We start from the raw sequence: 25,271 nt of genomic DNA on the forward strand, positions 1-25,271 counted from the left end.
TAGAGTCAAGGGGATGTGAATTTGAAAGCTGTATGTTTAGCTTCTTTTAGTAAATTAAGAACTTAATTGAGCTAAATCAACATAAAACTACAAATAACTGAGTATTTTTTTTCTCAGTCCAAGCCCCCCAAAAAGACCTAATGTACTATCCAGAAAATGGTTGAGCAAGTGAGGTGTTTGTTGACTTAACTGTTACACTGAGTGAACCTTAGACAAACTTTACATCAGTGCTGGGAAAACAGCTTAGGCCCCTGTTGAGTGTTTGAGACACGGTGACATCCATCTGGCCGTGGGCTGTCGAAGTACACTGACTGGAATGATAAACATGTTATTGTCTTACATATGTTGCTGTTGAGAATGAAAACTTTTACAATGAAAACGATTAATTAATGTGTGAAAAATGAAAAATTATCAAGTGGACCTAAAAAGGAAAAAACTGCCCATACAAAGTTGAATTTGTTAGCTACGTGCTGAATTCTCACTGTTCTGTGGGTAATGTGTGAATGTGGTGTGTAAGGTTGTGATTTCTTTTGTTTAGGCTTAAAAATAATAAAAAAATGATTTTTGACATTCACAGACAAAACTCCAGAAACTACTTTCTTTATCCCTCAGTTGTTGACAGTCATAGCCATACTCATATTTTATACACCAATATTGTCTTTATTACAAAATATTCAATAACCCAACTTTACACTGTACAAGATACAACATAGTTTACAACTTTTGGCTATTTACAAAAAGTATGATCTGTATATCAAAGTGAATATATCTAAAAAGGCAAGTTGCAATCACTGTAAGCTTATTGAGTAAGGCAAGAACTTGTAACGTGATGTATTTACACTTTTGCAGATCAAGTGAAATTTCTATGTGCTGATAAAGATGCAGGCTATAAAGATAATCTGAAGCGCATCAAGTTTCTGAGAGTGTATCTGAGAGATGTGCTAAAGCTTATTTTTTCTTGAGGAAAACTCAAAAATGTAGCTTTTGGATGACAAAAAGCAGTAGTACAGTAATGTATATGCCGACATATGTATAAGACAGTAGCGAAACACAGCACCAAATGTTCTGTGCCCTCAAGAAAATGTGTGAAAGTACATAGAGCATTTGAAATGCTAAGTCATGCATTTGTGGAAGTTGTGTGCTTATAGTATATGCGTTCTTCTGTGTGGATGAATGCCACTCTTAACTCCTTTAGATAGTTGTATGTAGGTATGTATTGGTCCTCTGTGTGATGTTCTAAAATACTCCATGACTGGTCCCCTTTTGGCATTAACTAGCATCCAAAAAAACACACATCCAACTCGGTACAACTGCTGTTTAGGTTTATGTACCTTTGTCTTTTCCTTGTATTATCTTTTTGTCTTCTTATCCATAAAGCCGTCACTATCAGTGTATTATTTGTGCATGCCATATTACACTAAACCAGCATGAATCAGAGAAATACAAGAATGTCGTGTATTAAGCAAACCTGATTTTGTCTTTCCAGGGTTCAAAAAAGACACCAAATATGGCAGTTTACTGCAATTTTCTCTCTCATCTCTGGTGAGGCAGTTTAAGTATTACATCTTGTGATCCATGGAAAGCTCAGTACTTTGGTTTTCTTTCAACAGGAGTATCATTACTATGGCTGTCAGCTTTTAAAAAGTCATGCACTATTAACTGTAAATATGTATCATAAAAAGCATATTTCATCCAGTGAGCTCCAAGTAAAAAAAAAAGAAAAAAAAGACTTTGTGCTGTTTTGTTACAATTCAGAATTTACCACACATGCATACGCACACTCACAAGTACACACCTGCATGCTTACATACACCAAAAAGAAACACTATTTTACACTGTAAATAATGCAATGAATCCTTGGCATAATAAGAAAGACAGTGCAAAAGCAATAGCATGATGAGTCTTTTTTCTGGATATCAATGAACATATCCCCCGAATTTGTACAGAATAGTAGAAAATAAATAAGCTCGTTATACCTGGATCTGATGGAATCCAACAAAACCATGCATCTAATCATCTGTTACAGAGATGTTAAAAGAGGGTTTGGGATTCCAGGTACCCATCTCTGCACTCGGCATTTTGTCTCCGAAAAGTGGCAAGCGGTTAAAAGTCCCTAAACGCAAGTGTGATTATCCGTATAATGACTTCATATCTCTGGAAGTTCACATCCTGAATGGGCGTATCCTGGGTTGTGCCAGTACAGACTAGACTCTTCTAGTCCTCCAACCGGGTTTTCTTGCCTTGTTTTAGATGAATATATTTTCTTTCTTCCTACACTGACACATCTGCAACAGCTGCCACTGTCTCAATTTCAATCTCTGTCACCTTTACATCCTCCTCTTCATCAACCTTACCCACTACGGGCACACAGGATGAGGGTAGGCATGCAGCTTGGCTGTTGCTGCTGTTGGCAGTGCTCATCTGCATGTTGCTACCCATGCTGGCATGAGCAGTGAGGCTGGCAGGAGAGGAGACGCTGCCCAGGTTGGTTGGGACGCTCGTCTTTCCGCAGGAGTGGATCCGGCGCGCCAGGCTGGCGGAACGCATCACAGAGGAAGTGGTTACAGTGCCCACACCCTGAACCTTCCCTTCCAGGAAGTAGGTCAGCATCTCACCTTTACCCTTTACACTGACCTTCCCACGGCAGACCAGGTCATAGTTGGTATTCAGTAGCCGATAAACTTCCTCAGTCACCTGGATGATAGAGGCAGGGGAAATACAGATATTTGTTGTAAGTGTTGGTAGACATGACAACACTGTGTGGCAAGCTGTTTACACTTGACTTCACCTTATCCTTGTGGGTCATTTGTAATTGGAAATGTGTACCTGTATTTTTCCAGGTACTCCAGTGCTGTCCATTCGACTGGCCACATTGACCGTGTTACCCCAGATATCATACTGAGGTCGCCGTGCTCCAATCACCCCTGCAACCACTGGACCCACATTGATACCTGTGCACAGACATGGAATCAAAACAGAATCATTGTAAAGTCAGTCACACTTAGATTCCTTTTGCCAAGGAACCAAGACATTACATCATTATACATGGAGACTCACCCACTCTCAGGACAAATTCATTGTATGACTGATAGTTGATTTCATCCAAAACATCAAACATTTCAATGGCGTAGTCTGCTATTGTGCTCAGGTGGTCGTATACAGATTTTTTGTTCTAAAGACAGAAAGTGCACCAAGCAGTCAGTGTGCATGTGAAAAAAAATCCTTCATATTCCCAATAAAGACTACAACTACGATAAATGAAAATCCCAACCTTGGTACCAATGGTGGGGACGAGTCCCACAGCTGCCATGTATGTACTGCCAATGGTTTTGATTTTCTCTATGTCTTTGTAGCACTCCTTATCCATGAGCTGCAAAACACACATTCAAATAAACACCCAACGCTACAAGGCAAAAACAATTCCAATCTACCAATCATTTTCCAAGTAAAGAAACAAAAAAGCGTAAAGACCTCATCAAAGTCAGCAATGATCTCATTCAGTAGCCTCAAGCACTCCACTCCCATGTTGTTGCCGTCCAGCTCGATGTAGAAATCGTTGAAGTTTGGGATCGAGGCAAACAGGACACCAACTTGTGCGTAGGACTGATAGTACAGATCCTAAAGGAAAAGAAAAAATACAGTAAAAAAATATTCTTAGATGTCATCATTAGTCGTTTTTGAGGCTTTTTATCTACCTGTTTGTCTGTCTGCCTGCCTGCCTGTCTATTATCGTGGCTCACCATGTTTCTTGGGTTTGACATTAAGAAGTGTTGAGCCACGTGTGCAGGCAGGAGATTGAAGAGGATCCTCCTGTTGTCCAGCTTTACTTTCTCCATCCCATCTCTTTCCTCCTCCGCCTGGCAACAAAAGTAGCGCACAAAACATCCAGATATAGCCATATGTGAGATATGTGAGAACCAAAGCTTGCTTCACATTTCCACCACATGGTGTCACTAAAATGACTTGTGAGCATCAAACCACTGAGCTGTGAGCCTCAGAGTATGATTAATAGACTTGGGTACATTACATGATTAATCCTGCTAGTTAAAGGGTTAAATGGCTTAAATTCAGCTTCAACACTTCTATCCCCCTATGCAAAACCTCAGTGCCAAATGAAACTGAGCCAAAAGAAGCTTGTTACTTTTTTTTTTTTTTTTTGCCAAAGAACAGACATCTGGCAGCCTATAAATACGCAACCCCATTTCCAAAATAAGTTGGGTTTGGAAAAAGTAAAAAAAAAAAAAACAACAAAAAAACAACAACAAAAAAAAACAAAACCAGAATGCAATGATTTACAAATCACTTTAGCTCTATATTTATGTGTATATAGTAACATTTATTGTTTTGTTTGATCACACATGCATACACACACATTCTTCTTTGCTCATTTTAAATGTGACATGCACACAACATTGCACGTTTCCTGACCTGCACAGCCCATAGGAAGTCCAAGCGTAGTTTGAGGTCAAGTTGCCTGGAGTGGAGGGCAAGGGCACTGACAAAGAGCAACAGAGACAGGATGGGCTCATAGCCACGAATGTGGAAGGACCCCCCACTGTGGAAGAGACCAATGCACAAGTCAGCACTGGACCAGACCACACAGAAAACTACACAGGGGGGTTGAATGGACCCCCCACAGCGTCAGGAGAGATCATAAGTAAAGTTAAAGTTACATCTCAAAAGGATGTAAGTAAGGACTTTTTTTTAGGAGGGTGTCAAAACAGAGCAAAAAAAAAAGAAAAGGAAAACTTACTTTTAATGTGTTTGAAATGTATTCTGGAACCATAGAATATTATTATTAACTTGATTGAATCTTAAAAAAAAAAAAAGAGTTTTTCAAAAGAGATCTTGACCTTAACCTGAACAAATTCAGCACAATCATTTTTCAGTTGCACATTTGGGATCTGAGCTCTAATAAAATTGGCGAGATCCCTCAGCACTGGGTTGAAATAGCTAACGTGGTCCCATCACGCAGCCCACGTTGTCCTTTTAGGCTTCTGATTTGGAACTAATAAGCATGTGTGCTGCTTCAAAGGGTGGAAAATGAAAGAGTGTGTGGGCTGAAGACAAGCAACAACTCCTCCACACACATACATTTCAGCACATGTACTGTAAATGCTCTTCCAACTCTTGGCTATCTATTTATTATAAAGCCAGCCATTGAATCTGATATTCAAATGACGCACACAATAAAACATGATGCATAATAACTGTGAGAGGTCTCTCACTTCAGTCTTGTCATATAACTTCAGGGAAAGTCAGGAAGGAGGTCTGAGCTTTACGAATATGTTGTGGTATGAACCTCTCACCCCGCAGTCTTGCGAAAGCCACTGAGCTCCAACACGGTGACATACAGCACCCCCAGAAGAAGCATTAGCACCATCTTTGGCATCCAGGAGACACGCAAGAAAAGTGCCAGGGTAAGTGTGCCCACCACACAGGACAGAAAGGCGTAGCGGGCACCGTCGCAGGGAAGCTCTGCCATAGTGTGGTTGGCGCCGCTATCCACATCAATGATGATGATGGAACTGTTTGTATTGGCACTACCCCACAACCAGGGCATACAGCCCACCTGTCAAAAGCAAACACAGCAATGCATGTGCATGCAGAGTGAAAGATATTTTTGGAGAAAGGCTTAATGCACACCTGCATTCACAGTCTGCCTTGTCTGCACTTTTCATGAAAAGTTTTATAGTGCAAGCTGTTTTAACATATAGTATGTTACACAGAAACTCATTACAGGATGGACTATAATACAGACTTTGAACACTTTCAGAGTTATGTCACACATGACATATATAGACTCAGTGAAAACTTTCTGATAATTAAATTATGGTAACATCAGAATTTTGGCTTTATTCATTTCCCAGTCTGCTGCACATCATCTAAAGCAACACCTCTATAGCATTAATTGAAAATAGATGAATAATTTAAAAATAGCAACAATAAAGCCCACTGGCATAGTTAAACCCGAGGGAACAGCAGCAGCAGCTCAAAACATGGTGACATTTTTTTTACTGGTTGGCCAGTAAGGTGGGTAATTTGTGGCAGGTGACATTTTTACTGTTGCATTTACACTTACCACACAGGCCTGGGCCACGGCATAGATTAAGAGCACTATGAGAATACAGAGCGCAGTGCGAATCTGAATGGTCAGGCACCCTGGAAAACACTGACAGACAAAAAGGAAGAAAATATAGAGGCCACTGTATAAATATTGCTTACAATAACTTGCATGCATTCACAAAACAAGATCACAACATGACAGAGTGTTAATAAGTATAGCATGAGAGGAAAAAATGCTTAAAATCAAATAATGATGTGCAAGCATCATTTGGTGTTGAGGAGAGTGAGGACAGAACAGAGAGATAAAAAGAAGAGCATGACAAGCTACAAAATGTAAAAAAAAAAAAAAGTTCCAAAGTGGTAAAATTGCCATTTTAATTTAAATGCAACACAGGGGCATATATGTAGCCAGTGGCTATTAAAGTGTTCTTATGTGGCTTCATTATATACATTTATATTTTCTCTTTGGTGAGCAAAAACCTATGAAGAAAATTTCACTTGCCAGGTTTTTTAAAACTTCATATAATAGAAGGCAGATGCATCTGTGGTAAAGGTTAATGCACTAATGAAAGAGAAAAGAAACTCCTTCACTTTGATCAGGTAAGGATAAGAAAGCATCTCTAGTTACCTGTATTCTAGTGATATGGAGGTACATGATACAAGCTACAAGGAAACAGATGCAGAAGACGAGAAGAACTAGCACCACTGTGCCCCTGAGAGGAAAAAAAAAGGAGAGAGGGAAATGGTGGGGTTAGTTAGATAGATCTCAGTATGTTAAAGAGTCAGCTGAAGAGATAAAATCATGGAAAGGAAAAAGGAAAAAGGAAAAAAAAAGAAAGAGGAAGGAAGGAACCACAGAAGCATTTTTTGTACATACTGTGGTATGATGAGAAGATAGACAAGGCCAAACAAGGCAGCTAGGATCAGAGAGAGGACCACTGCGCTGGTGAAGTACTCATCGGGCACCTGGTGGTACTACACAATGCCAAAAACCAGAAAAGACTGAGTAACAAAATGTTACATTGTAACATCATTCAGTAACATCGCACTGTAGTTTCTCAAATCCCTCACCCTCTGCTCACGCTCAGAGCACTTATACATGAGCGTGAGGAAGTTGAGGTCTGCCGTGTCTGACTCGGTCTGACGGGCCTCAATCAGCCGGCCGATGTAGCGGTTGACCCGGGTTCTGGGGCTGCTCTGGATCACATTAGCCTGGTTAGCGTTGGAGCGGTTCCTCATTTTCTGTGGAGCCGTTCGCATGGCCCTTCGCTGGTGGAATGAGAGGAAACCTTCACTCACAATGCCGAGCTTCAACAACAACAGTTTGGTGACTAAGGCTGGAATGCAGCACCCTGGATTTGCTGCAATGCCTGAGTATTATCATATTAGGAACAAGGGTGAAAAAAGTCAACAATAAACACAGGCAGCTGATTATACTTTCAAATTAGGACATTGCCTTCACACTTAACTTCATTACTGAAAACACCCTGCTGTGTCCTCGGCAGCCAAAGTGAGCAGCTTAGCAAACACCTTGTGTGTGTGTGTGTGTGTGTGCGTGCGTGCATGCGTGCACATGTAGGTGTGTTTGTTCATGTAAGTTAGTGTGCTAACTGAACACAGCACAGTAGGTGATCAGAGCGTGATCAAGGATCACCAGTGTTCACGAGTTTGTTGCATGACATGGATGTGTTCAGCTCACAGATGTCACTGATTTCTTCCCCTTCTTTTAACCTCCTTTGTTTTTCTATTCTGTGCCACTGTCTGTTCCTCCGTTCTTTGTTCTGTCTCGGTCTTCCAAAAGTATCCACTTCCTCACAGCTTTTTGTATATTCCCTGCTTACCGTACCCTGCTCTTACTTAGTCATCTTCTGTATATTCATTTTTATTTCCTTATTTTCTTCCCTGCTTTCATATGTTCCTCCTTTTTTTTCTCTTTGCTTCTGTTTATATCTTCTTGATCCATCTAGTCTTTATTTCTGCCCCATTTCCACCCCCCACCCCACCCACCGCATTTCTCTGTGCATTCCTCACACTCTTGTTTTGGTTTATTTATAAGTCAGAAACAGAGTGGCCTGCAGATCCTGACCTCTCCTTATATTCTATATTGAGCTCAGTGCAGCACGGGACACACCACGTAGCCATGTCTGCTGCACCAACTATCCTATTCATTCATCTTTGTCCCTCATATTGCTCACATTCGTGCCTTGAATGCATATCTCATTTCACTCAGTACTAGTGTGTGTGGTCTGAATTTAGGTTTACTGTAACAACCAAACTGTGCATGACATAGGCCATCAGCTTCTACTGTTTTTGTGTTTTATACTAATCCGCCTGTTGTCTACGATGGGAGGATGCTATGATTACCAGTAATGGGGACACACAATCATACAGTGTGAAGTAAAGATTTTCTGAATGAGGGCAACATCCTAAAAGCTGATAGTTTCTGCCAAGACCAACATACTGACTGGTTAGCAATCTCCAAAAAAGGATAATCTATTGCTCATTATTCTCTTATGATACAGAACACACAAGCCTATTTTTGTTTACCACTGTAGAAAACTTCATGTAGCATCTTTTAGAAAATCACAATAACAAACACAGAAACGTCAACACAGACACAGATGTTAATACCTTATCACCGTCCTCGCAGTTCATGACATTGGAGAAGGGAATCTCAGCCTTGAACATCTTCCTGCAGTGCATAAGCTGCACTAGTAAGTAGCACACAGTTTTGAACTTCATCTTTTTGGCGGGCTTTATATCCGAAAGAATCAATCCTGGGAATATCTGCCACCAGATAAGAAATGGGAACAAGTATTTAGTCATGATATCCCGTACAGTAATATATAATATGTAAGGGTCTATAATTCATGCACAGGCACTGTGGACTTGATGCATGCATGCAGTTGTTATTATCATGCTCAGGAATTTAACAACAAAGCAGTTAAAATAAGCTACATCAGTGCTTTAGGTGATTTTAATAGTTTAATGACTCTGATGCCCTCATTTTTCTTTCAGTAAACTGTTTGAGAAAAATGGATTAAGTGTCATTTGTAACAACAAATATATGTTTTCTTCAATACATAAAGCTGAAAGTTGAGACAAATGGTAAATTGTCTCAACTTTCAGCTTTATGTATTGAGACAAATGGTAAATTGAGGGTAAAATACAGCATAAAGCATAAAGAAATCTACTGGAAGAATTCTCTCAAAAGCTTTTGGAAGATGATGGCAGTGAAGAGCCTTATTTGACAGATCAGTCCAAAATCTCTCATAAGTGTTCAACAGGGTTGAGAGCTGGTGACTCCAAAGGCCATATCATATGATTCACATCATTTTCATACTCATCAAACTTCTCAGTCACACCCTATGGATGGGGTCACTGTCATCATAGGAGAGATCACTCTCATCTAGATAGAAATGATTCATCATGAAATATAGGTGATCACTTGATTTGCTGTGACCCTTCCTTCTGAGGGGACAAGTATGCTCAACCTATGCCAGCAAAATGCCCCCAACAGCACAATGAAAACCACTTCATCCCCTGATTATTGGGGTCAAGGGTTCAGCTTTTCTTTTGATCTGTAACCCCACTCAGCCTATCCAACACAGCAGTCTGTGCATATCTTACTCTGAGCCATGTCTTTGATGAAGTTAAACCATCAGATATATTAAGAGGATTAGCAAAGTGTCTCACATTTCAAAGAAAAATACACACAACGGGGATATTACAGGTTCTTATAAGGTGCCGTGTAACCTATGTGCAAGCGTGGTCTTGCATAACCTGCTGCAAGAAATACTGTTAGGCAGGTAGAAGGGAGGAGAGGAGAGGAGAGGAGAGGAGAGGAGAGGAGAGGAGAGGAGAGGAGAGGAGAGGAGAGGAGAGGAGAGGAGAGGAGAGGAGAGGAGAGGAGAGGAGAGGAGAGGAGAGGAGAGGAGAGGAGAGGAGAAGAGAAGAGAGGAGAAGAGAGGAGAGGAGAGGAGAAGGAAGAGGAGGCTTTATGGAGTTATACAGTGACAAGACTGAAATTCCCTCTCCAGCTGCTTGCGGCACATCTGTTGGAAATGTGCATGCTTATGTGGATACACTGACACACACACATCCCTTTAAGTTTGTCGGACTGTGCAAATTTAAGATGAAAGATGCCACGGGCTGTTTTTTCATTTTTTCTCTCCCTTTCCCTCTATAGCCACAGTCCAATCCATTACAGGCTGAACGTGTTATCAGCTCAACAACAAATGTGTGAGAGCTCTGTATTCAAGCTGGACTATATTTCTACAGATTTTGAAGCATGTTTTCTAGTAGATCTGTGCACAGAGCTAAAGTGACTGGCCAAGATAAACCTGTTTTGTCAACCTATCCTGCTCCGACTTAACAGGTAGGTCAATTAATATGGATTACCTGTAAAAGCCAATGTGTTCAGTAAACTGTCTTGGTCATCAAAGGACATGGTTTAAAAACAGTGTTATCTGAAGACAGAAAACTACTGATATAATTTATACATACAGATATACATATAGTACATTATTAAACACAGAATTGCAACAAGGTACCTTCCGTCGGTGAGATGGCACTATAAAGAAGGTTTCAATTTCATGTTTTTGAAGGAAGGCGCTCCTTTCATGGCCATTTCCAGGCTCCACCTCGTAGTCTCCGTTTAGGCACTCGAGTGTAGATCTGGTGATGTGAACTTTCCTGTGATACAGATAAGGCAAGATAAGGCAATATTAAAACAAGACTAATGACCACACAGTCTTCAGGAGGTTATTTACAGAAGAGTCAAGAGCTGAAGGATATGTTCACAATTAGTTCTGAAATTCTGCTTCTGCAGGTCATTTAAATGAAAACAAAATAAGACTCTTTGGGCAGGTTTTTTTTTTCATATATATATATATATATATATATATATATATATATATATATATATATATATATATATATATATATATATATATATATATATATATATATATATATGTATATATATATATATATATGTATATATATATATATATATAAATGCCATACACAAGTACAGTGCCTGACGTTTATGGATGAATCAGGCCTGTTTCTGTGTTTTTCTAGCTTTCCTTGTCCAATGGGAAGAATTCAACCATAAGGTCTTCTCTGCAGTTGGCCCTCTTTCCTGATTTAATTTAAATCAGTGACTAATAGGCATTAGCACAGTGAAGAAGACAGATTATAGAGCAAAAATATTAACACCTTACCATTGTTCTAAGTCACATAATCTGTCAAGATTTTTTTCCAGCGCACCACAACAGCACAGACAAACAGTGTCCATAGCCATTGAGGCTTGTATACTTGTAAAATGCCGAGTACTGACCCAGGTAGTCCCCCGGCCTCCATCACATTGGCCAGGGTCACATCATTTGACCAAACATCATACTGCCATTTCCTAAGACCCAGCACTCCACACAGCACTCGACCTGTATGCAAGCCCACGCGCATGTTTAGGTTGACTTCCGTGGCCTCTGCTACTGACCTACACAAACAGAACACATGGAGAGTTGCAGTGAAGTAATATGCTAGGACAATATTTATATCTATATCTAGAGTTGGGTCAGATTACTTTGAAATGAAGTCAGGAATCTAATCCATTGAATTATTGAAATAAAAAAAGGATAACCTAATCTGGATACTTTTGAATGACATGAGGTTTATTTCAACATCAAACACTGAAAAAATTGCACTTAAAAAACCCCAAAACTATTATTCTTTTTTTTTCTTTTAACATCTCAAAACATTTTAATGAGTATATGTCCTTTGCAGGATTCAGGATTTTAACTATTAGTGAAATCAAATTCCCTTTACACTACTGAAATTCTAACAAAGTACTCCTTGATAATGCAAATATAATGCAACTAGATTTTCCCAAGTGTAAGCCATGCTGATTTCTGAGTACACCTATAATTAGGCAGAGCATTAAAAACACTGTTACAATGACAAGGTATTACAATGCACATAACTGCATATGAACACCATATAGTAATTAAAAAAGAAGTATACATACGCTAGCAATTGATTTGCCAGCTCTTTCACGATCTGAAATGTATACCCTACTATACCCCACACTGATTTCATTTACTCAGCAAAACCAGTTCTTCAGCGCCAAATAATTGAGTTCAAATACAGGTGATGCACACATCCAAAATTAAAAATCTGTATCTACAAACGTCCATTATAAATAGATATAACAAGATGTCATCAAGGACCAGAAGCTGTTCAGAAATGCTCTACTTTGCTCTAATCTATCAAAATAGACTGAGAACAAAAAGACTGCAAAGTTGAGCATTTCTATTTAATCAGTGTTGGTGAAGTCTAATCTTAATTAACACACTTTCAGTCAAGTCATGGAAGTATCTGATGTAATCTTCTGGCGCGTCTCAGTCTCAAACTTTCTTTTGGATCCTTTTTCACCTCCAAACTATGCAAAGAAAACAATCACTTTCCAACTAATTAGAAAATAATATAACCTATTTTTCCTCCCTTAAAGCCTTAAAAACAAACAAAAAAAAAAACCTGCTGTACCATATCCTGCCCAGATCTTCGGTGTTAGAACTCACTTTAAAAACTACTGAGAATTTTTATTTATTTATTTTAGACTATTGTGACAGAGTTTGGAATGTTAAAGTTGTTTTCAGGCCACAAATGAAATCCACAGACATAAGAGACTCACGTTATGGTGTCAATCATATCGAGACCCATTTCTACACAGCAGTGGGCGTGGTCAGTCTTGGGTTGTGTCAGCCCAGACACACAGTAGTAACAATCACCCAGGATCTTAATCCTGCGACAGTGGTTCTCCTGTCAATCACAAAGACAATTTAATGAGAGATCAGAACTGTGACCCCATATTTAATTGCACCAAATACAAACTGATGCTACAGCAGTTTTAAAAGAGTAAAAAAAAAAATTATGTTCATTAATCACGGTGAGCTTAGTCATTCTTTTTATGTATTTAAAAATACACTTTATAAAGCAGCATTCCTCCAGTTCAGTTTATTCAAAGTCACACAAGAGGCATCTAAGACCAGGGGTGCTTGATTGAAACATTCAATTATAGTTTACCTCTTACACTGATTAAACTGATCAGTATCCATCACTGTAACTTGTAAACTTTTAGCTATCTGCTGCTACTCAGTTCCCAAGGCTTAAGGTTATGATTAAGTTTATGATGCAGGCGCTTTCAGAGTTGCATTTTTTTTTTATTTTAAATTGTAACATCTTTAATATACGATAGTTTAAATTATGTCAAAATACATCATCATTTAAAATGTTGGGTCAGATTACAGTAGTGTAAGCTCTGCCTTTCTTATACTAAATAATTTAATAACCTCTTCATTACAAAAACTTTAACTGAGGCCCACAGTCACTCCAGCTCTTTGTTCCAATGAACAGTGGTATCCTCGCTGATGTGTCTTTGACCATTTGTTGCATGACGTAAAGGTCAAAAAGAAAACAAGAATGTTTAAAAAGAGTACAAAACCAAAACAGTATATAAAATCTCTACGTAGCCTCCCAGTCTGACGTGTGAAGCTAATGTGGAAGTGTCTGAAACCTGCATTCTTTTTAGTGGTCAGCAGGGCCACAGAAGCCACTCCTCTGGATTCAAACATTTTCCTGATGAATTTACAGTTTTAACCCCTAGATTCATGCTTTCACATTGTAAAATAATACCCCATTTAGAGCTAAAAAGATGCTAAACTAGGGCATGTTTTAGAGTGTGGCTGCCTTGTGAGTGAGAAATAACAGTTTCTCAGTCATGTCCAACTCTTGCTTGTGACATTTTCAAAAAAAACAGCATGTTACTCACCAAAATTCTAAAGTTGAGGCTTCAAAACAAAACTTCACAATACAGTGTTTGATATCTTGGTAGCTGTGCATCTTTTAAAGAACAGATAAATATTTTGGGAACCTTAGCTAGCTTAGAAACTCAGTTTTTCTCTGTTCTAATCTTTGTGCTAAGCTAAGCTAACACAATGCTGGCTATAAATTTATCATTAATGCATGGGGATTCAATCCCATCTAATTTTTACTTTAAGTTTTTTCCTCTTGAGAAGGTTTTAAAGCTATGCTTTCTGCCACAGATTACATTTGCTAAATTAAATTGCCTAATAACCTACTCATACAGTCCCGACAATATCTACTCTGTGATGAAGTGAGATGGTCATGCTAACCACACGTTAGTTATAAAAGCTGACTTCAAAGACAGGATGAAACTGCCTGTGTACTGTATATGAGACAGCCAATTAAATTAACACCAAAAAAAAAAAAAAACTGACACCAAAAGATATTTGTGTTTCATAGTCAGTATCTCATTAAAACTGTTAAAAATATAGACTTGCACTAAAAATGGCTCCCACAATGCTGTGCTATATTAAAGGATCAGTTTCATTTTAAGGAATAAGGTGAGTCACTCTCTAGTCACTCTCACTCTTTAGACACAATGAGCAGCAGCATGAAAAAAAAAAACAGCTTACAAATATAACCCATTATTACAGGATATGAGCAACAGGCATTCATTTTACCACGGAGACCAGGTTACCTTGGGTGCCTTCTCATAACCCTTCATTGTTTCCATGGAGGTAATGGGATTGCTGGCCATGCATGTGAAGAGCACAAAGACTCATAATTATGCACATCGGTGGGCACAGGACAAGACAGATGCTCTATTTTTAACATGGGAGCCATGTGAAATTCAGCAAGATAGCCAGAGCTTGTTAGCGGCTGCTCTTTGTCTTGTGCAAGTTTACTTGCTGTGGTCATGCTTTTTAAGTACTCGGTGGCATGGCGGCTGTTTCTACAAAATATATTCTTAGACACAAACCTACAAAGGACCGAGTGCTATGCTGTAGCAGTATGATGAGCGGCTCTTGGCAGTTCTGCTCTGAGAAAGAGATTTTCTGTTAAATTATTGTCCCAAATACAGAACTGAAAATCAAAAAAATAACAACTAATTTGCACGATGATTCGTTTTTTTTAATTGGCCTGCTATCACTAGATATAGAAATTAAATTATATATTATTGTGCTACATAAAATGTACATCTTTCTAAATTTTATGTTTTTATCTAGATACACTATATTTTTGCAGTTATTTATATTTTGCTCTCCTATTTCTTTTCTCTGCCACCGATAAACCTCTAGATGTCTCCTGCCTTGGGCTTTCTTGACATTTGATGCACTTGACAACAAAATGCCTGAATTTACTACGGTGACTAAGAAAGAAGCATGATCTAATTTTTCTGCTCAGTTAGCCCTTACTGGATTTGACAAACTTTCATTAGTTGTCAACTAAAAAACTTCAAAGGTACTTTTGGGCTTTTGGTTTTCTCACACTTCTCGCCCAAGGTCTCAAACAGTAACAAATAATAATATGAAATTCTTTCCCCATGATTCCCAACAGGAGAGACCACAGAGGGTGAATTTACTTCTTTTAAATGATTAATACAGTACTGTAAAAAAGTCTCAACCTACTCCTCCTTGAAACAAGCAAACATACAAAGAAATACAGTGTATATGCCAAAAACCGGGTTTGTACAATTCTAAAAACCTTGAAAATCAATATTTGATAGGACCGTCTTTATTCTTCAACACAGCCTAAACTCCCTTAGGCAACTTTTCTTATAATTTTTTTTTAAGTACTCAGGAATGGTTCTCCAGGCTTTTGAAAGGACATTCAAAGCTCTTATTTGGATGTTAGCTGCCTTTTTTTCTGTTCTCTGTCAAGATGATCCCGCACTGCTTCAATAATGTTGAGGTCTGGTCTTTGTGGGGGCCAGTCCATAACTGATTCAATTCAATTCAATTCAATTCAATTCAATTCAATTCAATTCAATTCAATTCAATTCAATTCAATTCAATTCAGTTCAATGTATATAGCGCCAAATCACAACAAACAGTCATCTCAAGACACTTAATATTATAAGGTAAAGACCATACAATAATTACAGGGAAAACCCAACAATCAAAACGACCCACTATGAGCAAACACTTGGTGACAGTGGTAAAGACAAACTCCCTTTTAACAGGAAAAAGCCTCCGGCAGAGTGGATCAAAATCTGACGGTATTTTTCTGCATTGATAATTTCAAATATGTTTCTTCTGCTGTAGATAGCTTTTTTTTTTAGGTCTGACAGGAACCCAAGATGAGTCCCGCCCCTGAAACACAAGGGCGAGGTCAGCTCAACACAAACAGACAGAGGAGGGGAGAGACAGAGCAAAAGGAAAGACAGAGAGATAAAAAAGTGAGCCGGAACAAGAGGGGGACCATGACAGTAACCCCCCTTAATGAGAGCCTCCTGGTGACCCACCAACTATGGACTGGAAAGGACGTAGTTCTAGTAGTAGAACACGTAAATTCTCACATTTTGTGGCAGTTTGAGATGAACAGAGACAGGATTTACCAGCAATTAAATTTCAAATGGACTAATGCAGTTGGGAGGGAGTTTCTTGGACTCAGAACAGATAGGAACATGCTACTGGATAACCAGACTGTCTGACCTGGGTGGTGGTTTGTTGCGGGGATCTGGTGACGGTTTGCCAAGTGTTTGTTCTGCTCCATTGTGTCATAATCCTGGGCTGTTGGCCCAGTGCGCCTTATGTTTCTTTGAGTTGTATTTTGAGTTATGAATTAAGATTTTAGGTTATCATGGTTTTCTGTTATGTCTGTTTTGTCCCTTGTCTCTTGTCTTGCATTTAGTTTGACTTCCTGGTGTTTCTCTGTGTGTTGTGTTTAGATTTCTCTTTTGCTCATGTTTAGGTTTCCTCTTTGTCAATCTGCATATACCAGGTTTAGTTAGTTCCTGTTTTATTGTGTCAGTCTTGTCTCCCCTGCACTTTATGTTTAGTTTTGCTTCCCCATGTATTGTTTCTGAAATTATGTTCAGCTGTGATCCCACCTGTTGTCACTCTCCTCATTACCAAGTGTGTATATATATCGTCTGTGTTCTTGTTCATTGTCAGGTTGTTGTTTGATGTCTGCTGTTCCTGCTGTGTGCTTCATGTTTTATGTCCATGTCAAGTTGTCGAGTCAGGTCAAGTCACGTTTTGTTTTGGAGTTGAAGTTTGTGCTGCTGGCTCTCGCCCAGCCTGTCCTTTGTTATACTCCAGTTAATAAAGCTTAAATTCTAAGTGAAGCTTTTGCCATTGGTGTCCTGCTTTGGGGTCCTCTGCACTGCCTGCCACAGCAGTACATGGCACATTGTTCTTAGTAGAGCCATAAACGTTGGCACCGGCATAAATTATGCTGCATAGAGGGAACAGAAATCTCACTTTCAATGGCTGCAAACAGCAGAGGTTGATAGCCAAGTGAAGCCTTGAAAGGTGAGAGACCAGTTGTGGTGGAAGTCATGGAGTTGTGAGCATACTTGATCTAAGACAGCTGGGAGCTCCAAGTGGACTGATTGAGGGAGGCAACACACCGGAGGGCAGCTTCCAGCTCGTTACTAGCTCTCTTGTTGTTCTGGGGGTGGAAAAACTAACCTGAGCTCCAAGTGTGGCACAGAACTCCTTCCGGACACGGGAGATAAATTGAGGTCCTTGTCTGATACGTTTGTTTTCAAGTATGCCATGTAGCTGGAAGACATGGTCTGTGAGCAACTGGGCAGTTTCTAGAGCTGAAGGTAGTTTGAAGAGAGCAACAAAATGGACAGTTTTGGTGACGTGATTGATGATGATGAGTATTGCTGGGTTGCCAGAGGACAGCGGGAAACCAGTAAAAAAATCCAAAGCAATGTGAGATCATGGACAACCGCGACTGTGAAGCAGCCTGAGCAGTCCAGCAGGACAAGAGCTTGAAGACTTATTTTGGACGCAAACGCAGCAGGCAGAGACATATTCACAGACATCTGTGACAAGGGATAGCCACCAAAACAGACGTTGCAGAAAGGTTATAGTACGAATCTTTCCGGGATGAGAAGTGAACTTAGCTGTGTGAGAAGGGAACTCTGTTACTGTGTGTGCCCAGTGTATTACCTGAGAACGGACTTTTGAAGGGACGTAGAGGGGATTTGGTGGTCAGTTATTGGGGTCAGTTTCATCCTGCGGGGCGTCCCGGACCAGAGACTCGATCGCCAGTGTCAGGGAACCGATGACACAGACCAGAGGCAGGATGGTTTCTTCTTTCATGGTAGTTTCAGAGATGGAAAATTGATGGGATACAGCATCAGGTTTGACATTTTGGGAACCTGGTCTGTAAGTTATGGTTAGATTTAACTGGCAAAGAATAGTGCCCACCTGGCCTGACGAGTGTTTAAATGCTTGGCAGTTTATGACACCGGAGTTGGACTTCCTGAATAAAGAGGACGTGACCGCACTGTTTCTGAGTCCACTGAGGCCATTTCTTGGCTAGATCACTCTGTTATAACCACTCAGATGGATTGGACTCAAATGCAGGACTCAGTTCTAAAAGTTCAACAAGTTTATTCACAAGCACTTTCACAGGGAAAACAGAGCAAAACAACAAGCAACGGAACCAGCTTTACTAAATGTTGTTAGTTCAACGATCCAGCAGCAACTGAACGCAAACGAGGAACAAGTGAGCTCATTACTTCCAGGTGTGTGAAGCAAAAGGATGGGAAGACAAGATGAGTCCTGCCCCTGAAACACAAGGCTGAGGTCAACTCAACACAAACAGAGGAGAGGAGAGAGAGCGCAAAAGGGAAGAGAGAGAGCTGGGACATGGTGAGCCAACACAAGAGGACTGAGGGACTTGTCCAGTTTACTCAAATTGTTTTAAGTACACACTGCACACCGTGCTGAGATATGCCACGTTTTTGACAAATAACTCTTTGGAAATCACCCTGGTGGCCATATTACTTTATGCCTTTTTACACTGTGTTATCTTTAGCATTTTTCATAGATTAATCTAAAGAAATTGGACCAAATTATGGCTGCTGGTAACAAAGTGCCTAAAGACACAATTTAAAAATGGTTCTTTGCCAAGTTGTCTGTTATGTGTAGACACAACACTGGTTCATCCTTTGAGTTAGGTGCCTTTTTTATGCTTAAATAATTCAAGGTCAATGTTAAGTGGCTTAATATACAAACAAACAAAAACATTCCTCTGAAAATGGTCAGATACAAGGACTGGACTAAACAAAAAGTGAAAAAGCAGCCAATGTCCAATGAAAAATCTTCACAAATCCCAGAAAACTATTATTCAAGACCACAAAAAATACAAGAAAGACTAGCTCGCTGGAAGCAAAATATAAAGAAATGGTGGTTCAAGATTTGTTGCACAGTATTGTATACATTGTCTTCTTTAAGTCTGTCTCACTAAGAATTTTTTTTTTTTATTGGAACAGAGCCACTGAGGTTTCTTCAGAGTAACTCTGGGCAAAGTGGAGCAGTAACAGATGGGGCTATAGTGAGACATACTGTAGCTGAAGCTACAGGAAGCAGGGAAAGCCCTGGTGCTTACAGTGTCTCCTACCTTCCTTCCTGTGCTAATCTGCAGTGTGAGGGCTTAGGAGCTGATTCAGACCCAAGCAGGATTACTAGTGTCATATGACTGAAGCAATGTGGGCAATCTTGGTGGTCATCAGTGTAGATGGGTACAGAACATTAGGTAGATTAACACTACTAAATTTAATTTAAAAAGCAAGAAAAAAATGCAGTTTTAAGATAACCATTTTTTTTTACAGGGTCTTAATGTGGTTAGGCCCTATTCTGAGCACTGCATTCAGAACTATTAAGTGGTAATATTAGGAAATATTATAGCCATATGCTTGCAGGAATGTAAATGAGCAATCATTTCAGTCCACACAGACAAAGGGAGGTAGACAATTATGGAGATACACAAATACAGGGAAGGGGAATATTTAATAAATGATTATGAAGCAAAAAAAAAAAAACATGAGCCAGCTCATCAGTTAATTTCCTACAAGTCCCCAAAGTGCAGTACACACTGTTCTTTGCCTTTGGTACAAAGACAAAAATCACTGCTTTGTTGATGAGCTAAAGATTCCACTCCTGTAACTTTTGGGTGCTGAAAGTACATAAGAAAAACATGTTTTACCTTCTTCGTGTTTCTGAATGTGCCTTGTAGTTGATCACATTAGTAGCTGCAGTATTCTTGTGGAATTTATTTACAAGTAGTTGCACTGTTTCGTGCATTTTATATCAGGCCATTACATATATTCTTTTTTCCCCCATTCTTGGCTTATTAAGTATTTCATCAATACATTTCATCAATACAGGCAGCGACTTATTGCAGGGGTGCCTCTGTTGGGCAGAATCTTTAGGAGTGCCATGGAGGCTCTCTCAATATTTCCCCTGCTCCACTAATGTTTTTCCATCCCCTGCGTATGCGTGGATATTTCCCTTTTAGCCACCAGCTCTTTGAATGATTGAATTTAATTTCTGTGCAACAGCAAATGAAAAATATATCAACACTTCCTCCTTCCAACCAAGCCTTGTGGGCTGGAGCAAGTGGGCATAAAAAAGAAATCTATTAATGTAGATGTGAAGTATTTAACAGATATGGCAAATACCAACTGTTCAGCATTCCAGTACTGGTTTATTTTCAAAGATGGCACTGTTGGGTTTTTTTTTTGTTTTTTTGTTTTTTTACATTTGATCAGAACTGGAAACAGGACACACATTTTTTCCTAGATTAGCAAAAAGAAATTGGTGAAAATGTATTTGAGTTGTAGTCAATGCAGTTTTGGACACTTGGTCTCCTGCAGCATTTATGTGGGTAACAGAACAAAAGAGAGTTTGTTTGGTTTTTTTTTTTCTGGCTTGTCAAGTCTCACGGGATATCAATTACTTTGAAGAAGACAACATTAAAGGCTCATCACAAACAAGTTCATTTTACATGGGATTACATTAAGATCCAGCTCACAGGATACCAACTTTATTTTTTTTTTAAGCAGAAGGCCTCCTTTTATTTGACTTAGCCAACTCACTCTTACTTTTGCTTGATGTCCAGCCTTATCTTGGAAATGATAGAGAGAGCTACTTTTGGCTGCTCCCTTATTCAAGAGAAGGGGTTGCCACAGCAGGCAGCTTTGCAGGTGTGAGATTTTGAATTTTTTCCCACCAGACGCCCTTTCTGACACAACCACCAATGGATATGACTCTCCTCTTGGCACAGAATCAGGGACCTTTTGCTCATTAAGTGAATGTGCAAATCACTATACTATGGAGTCACTATCTTAGAAATGATAGCATAAAGACATTTAAAATGAAGCCCTGGATTATTAGGGGGAAAAATGTATTATTGAGATATTGAAAAATAGGTTAAATGCAATTTTATCTTAGTATTCCCAGGAAGGTAAAGGGACATTTGGATGACATCAAAACATAATAAACTAAAAGAATAAACTCTTTAACAAACTAAATGAACAGAATGATTGGAGAGCAATTCTAATCATATAAATAACTATCAAACTACAAAATATTCCTATAAATTAAACAGCAGCTGCATGCCTTGTTAGGTTTTCCTTTTTTCCTTTTATAAAAAATTTACCTTTTACTCTTTCCATGTTGGAAAAGAGTAAGCATTTATTTTAATAATGACAAGCTTTATATAGTTTGCCCAGTTGCTGAGCAGCACGTACATAATGTAATGCAGGTTTCATGCAGAGAGGTGCAACAGTGTCATTATGATTTTGAGGCTTTTGAGGGAGCTTTGTCAAATAACAATAACAGTTCTATAAGTGCTATTGCTTTGCTTAAAGCCAAACATAATGTGTCAGAAGAAAGATTCATTATTGAGAGTGTCAGATAAATCATAAAAACTCAGTCTCATAAAATCTCAGCTTCTTTCTGCTTAAATTTTGACCCTCCTGTTAAATCTACACCGTGCTGTCTGTCCAGTATTACACAAGTTCAGCTTTTTCATGTTATAAAAACTGCAATAGAAACCTCCATCATGATGTTTTCTTTCTTTTTTTTTTTTTCTTGAAACAGAAGCACTTTTTCCCCACTTTCTCCTACGTCAAGAGCCCATGCTGGCTTGTTTGGTTTGGGTTTAGTGCATAGGAGTCTGAGGGAAGCAGCAGGACTTGACAGGAATCCTTGCATCTGCTCATCAGGAAAAAAAAAAACCCAAACAGTTTTATTTAATTGTGTCTGCACCCAGATTTATCATTCTGGCAGGCAGATGTCATCATGTGGGCAGTGACAAGTTCCTGTGCTCCATTTAAGAATAATTCACTTTGGTTATTATTTCATTCAGTTGTATTTGCCTTATACTACCCTTCAGAGTATTTTCTGAAGATGTATAAAGCTATGGAGACAGGCTATTTAAGGTTTTTTTTTTTCAGAAAGTGAGGTATGAGGTATGTTGTTGTTGGATCTTAGGCTACACACACTTAGGTGAGTCATTGCTCAGTCACTTCTTCCAGTTGCTGAAATTCCATCCACTTAACCAGGAAATAATTGTATTGCCAGTTGTTTGTCAGATAGGTGAACTGTTATCCTCTTAAAATTACAATGACTCATCCAAACCTTATACATTCCTGACCTGCGCATGAGCAAAAGGGTTATTTTATGAGCTTTAACAGTCATATATGAGTGAATGAAAAGGAACCTATAACTTGTCAAGGAAGTAAGAGACAGAAGATAGATACATCACTGAGCCATTCTAAAAATGGAAACATGAAAGAGGAAGAGAGTGCGGAGAACCACGGGGCATAAAAGACAGAGTTGAGAGAAGTAGGCTGCCGCATGTCAATCAAAAAGCTGAGAAACAAGGAGCGGAGGAGTCTGAAAGCTGTGATGCAGGGAGGTGTTGCAAGAGGAGAGAAAAGGGAGACAAGAATGAAAAGCTTTGTGAAACTTTGTCACGGAAACAGCCATGACACACGCGTGCATACAGGCACAAAAGCTCAACCAGTACAGAGCTATTAATGTTATATAGCACCCATAACAACCAAAAATTAATCTCAGTAACTCTCACAGCTGAAACTGTTGTTTAGGGTGCTGGACAGATTGTTGGAAACTCAGCCAGGGAGAGGAAGTGTTTTGGGGGAGGGCTCAAGAAGACCATTTGGTGTGTCAAATTTACATTCTTGTCTTTGAACTAAATGTCCCTCGTCTCTTAATGTCCTTAGAAACAACTGCTGCAAATGTGCAAATGTTAGTTATTTATTTTTTTCTATAAAAAAACAGACCATTTCTACTGTACAGTAAATCTGATCATTTCAGCTATGTATGGAGCAATAATCCAGGTGTCAATCGTGTGTTGTATTTTCACAGCTTCAGCAAACACCAAGTCTGAGTAGTGATAAGGTTTCAAAGCCTTCCTGAGATGCACCCCTTGTCTTTGGTCTCAGTGGTAGTCAGTCTGGTGGTGAAGAGTTATAATTACTCCCAGCTTGTGCTCATGTGGGTGGTGGGAATCAAACAGCAAATACTGATCAGTGTTAGTGGGTTTCCGGTAAACTTTAAATTTCAAGCCCCCTCCCCCCCATATTTTATGCTCCTGCCAATTGGTCTGATTAACTCAGTGAAGAATCACACTTCTGCAGATCTGATGAAGTGTTATCGGCATGTGCACTGCAACAGAAGAGCTCTCCTTTTTTTTTCTAATTGATTTTATTTCTTTAGCTTTCTTGTGACAGACAGGACTGGCATTGGCAACACTAAGAGGGAAAGGTAAAATCATGTCATAGGCATGGTTATGATATATTTATGTTTGGTAGTATTTTGGCAAAGGATTATCAGGGCACAGAATTCTGCATAAGATTAAGACAAGATAGATAAGGTTTATTTATCACATGCACAGCTATACATATTAGAATGCATTTATTTTGTACCTGCAGCCAATAGTAAATGGTAAAAATGTATGAATCAAAATAAGTAATTCACACATCACAGCACACAAAAAATATCTAAAAATATAAAAGGTAAAAGTATATAATGTTAAACTATAGTCACTGATGTAAAGGCTAAAAATATAAAATTCTAGTCACTGATTACTGAGAACTAAATCTGACTTTGACCTGTATCTTGTAGAGCTGCTCCAGCACTTGGTCCAGCTAAAGCAGAACATGCACTGTCACATTTAAAATTTAAATCTGGACCTGATCCAGGACCCGAAGCTTTTTTTTTCTTTTTGCTTTATTTATTTATTACTACTATTAGCTTGTACAGCAACACATGTACTGTACTTTCTTACCATCTGTGCAGTGCTTATTTGCATGCAGCCCATGGCATGAATGGACTCAGAGAACTGTCACAGTTATATTTGCAGCTTTTACTGATAAACTCACAGAAAACTGTCACCAAACTCTGCAGTTCACCTCAGCTCTAAGGAGTGTCTTAGAGTTATTCCACCACATATATTTATTTGATTTGGTTTCACTCCCACCAAATCTCATTTATGATTGACTTCAGCTTCACTGTTCTTATCAACCTTTTTTTGAGCAAAACAAATAAGGATCATCTTGATCTTTATCTGGATCTTATCTTCATCAACCCTGTGCCTTAAACCGGCATTCTATTAGAGGGCCACCAGATGGCGATAGCTGTAGTTGCAAAACGACTTCTGTTCCTATAGAAGTCTATGGGGAAATGGCTTTATGTCTCAACCTCTATAAACACTTTCCTGGTGAGTTTATGGGCTCAGTCACTAATTCTGGGTCATACTGAAATTCGAAATAAGTCTATTTTGTAAATTGTGGTCATACTATGTTTCATATGGAGGATTATATGTGGATCTTCAATACATGCAAGTGGTTTTGCAGTCAGACTCTTTTGTCACTGCCGTTATTCTATTTAAACCAAGATGGCTTCAAAGCCTTCAGAATGAGACTTCAGAAACCAATGGAAGATGTCACAGTAGGTACGTCCACCTTTTATACCAACAGATATAGGAAATGGGTGGTAGGGCTGGGCAATGAATCAAATTTCACTTAAGAGTATAGCCTCCAATGATTTAAAAAAAAAAAAATCTCAATTATGACAATTAATTTATCATCCACAGGCTGGCTGGGGTCTCTCTGTGTGAGCTTTGCATGTTTTCCAAGTGTCTGCATGGGTTTCTACGGGGACTCCAACTTCCACCCACAGTCTAAAGACATGCTGGTAATTCTAAATTGGCCATAGCTGTGCATTGGACCTTCAGTGGCTCTCTGTCTGTGTGTTAGCACTGCAACAGAATGGTGATCTGGGTGTACCACACCTCTCACCCAGTGACAGCTGGTTTAGACTCCAGCCCCACCACAAACCTGG

General features: G+C 39.2%; 1 protein-coding gene across 2 annotated transcripts in view; it reads right to left on the bottom strand.

Annotated features, from left to right (window-relative positions):
* Positions 1-652: 652 nt before the first annotated feature.
* LOC115795549 (adenylate cyclase type 1-like) overlaps positions 653-25,271 on the bottom strand; it is a 44,399-nt gene continuing 19,780 nt past the window's right edge. The window contains exons 5-20 of one of the 2 annotated variants that reach the window (XM_030751521.1): positions 12,764-12,891; positions 11,411-11,569; positions 10,620-10,761; positions 8,698-8,853; positions 7,138-7,335; positions 6,944-7,041; positions 6,695-6,779; positions 6,083-6,172; positions 5,310-5,572; positions 4,429-4,555; positions 3,741-3,857; positions 3,472-3,618; positions 3,272-3,370; positions 3,058-3,172; positions 2,827-2,951; positions 653-2,694 (exon numbers count right to left, since the gene is read on the bottom strand). In XM_030751521.1, coding sequence (XP_030607381.1) covers positions 2,272-2,694; positions 2,827-2,951; positions 3,058-3,172; positions 3,272-3,370; positions 3,472-3,618; positions 3,741-3,857; positions 4,429-4,555; positions 5,310-5,572; positions 6,083-6,172; positions 6,695-6,779; positions 6,944-7,041; positions 7,138-7,335; positions 8,698-8,853; positions 10,620-10,761; positions 11,411-11,569; positions 12,764-12,891 — 2,472 coding nt within the window. In that variant the 3' untranslated portion in view covers positions 653-2,271. Of the gene's footprint in view, positions 2,695-2,826; positions 2,952-3,057; positions 3,173-3,271; positions 3,371-3,471; positions 3,619-3,695; positions 3,858-4,428; positions 4,556-5,309; positions 5,573-6,082; positions 6,173-6,694; positions 6,780-6,943; positions 7,042-7,137; positions 7,336-8,697; positions 8,854-10,619; positions 10,762-11,410; positions 11,570-12,763; positions 12,892-25,271 lie in introns of both variants that reach the window. The other variant, XM_030751520.1, reaches the window with a different exon arrangement.

This window comes from Archocentrus centrarchus, chromosome 17 (genome assembly GCF_007364275.1).
Source record: "Archocentrus centrarchus isolate MPI-CPG fArcCen1 chromosome 17, fArcCen1, whole genome shotgun sequence".
In the NCBI taxonomy this organism is placed as follows: domain Eukaryota; kingdom Metazoa; phylum Chordata; class Actinopteri; order Cichliformes; family Cichlidae; genus Archocentrus; species Archocentrus centrarchus.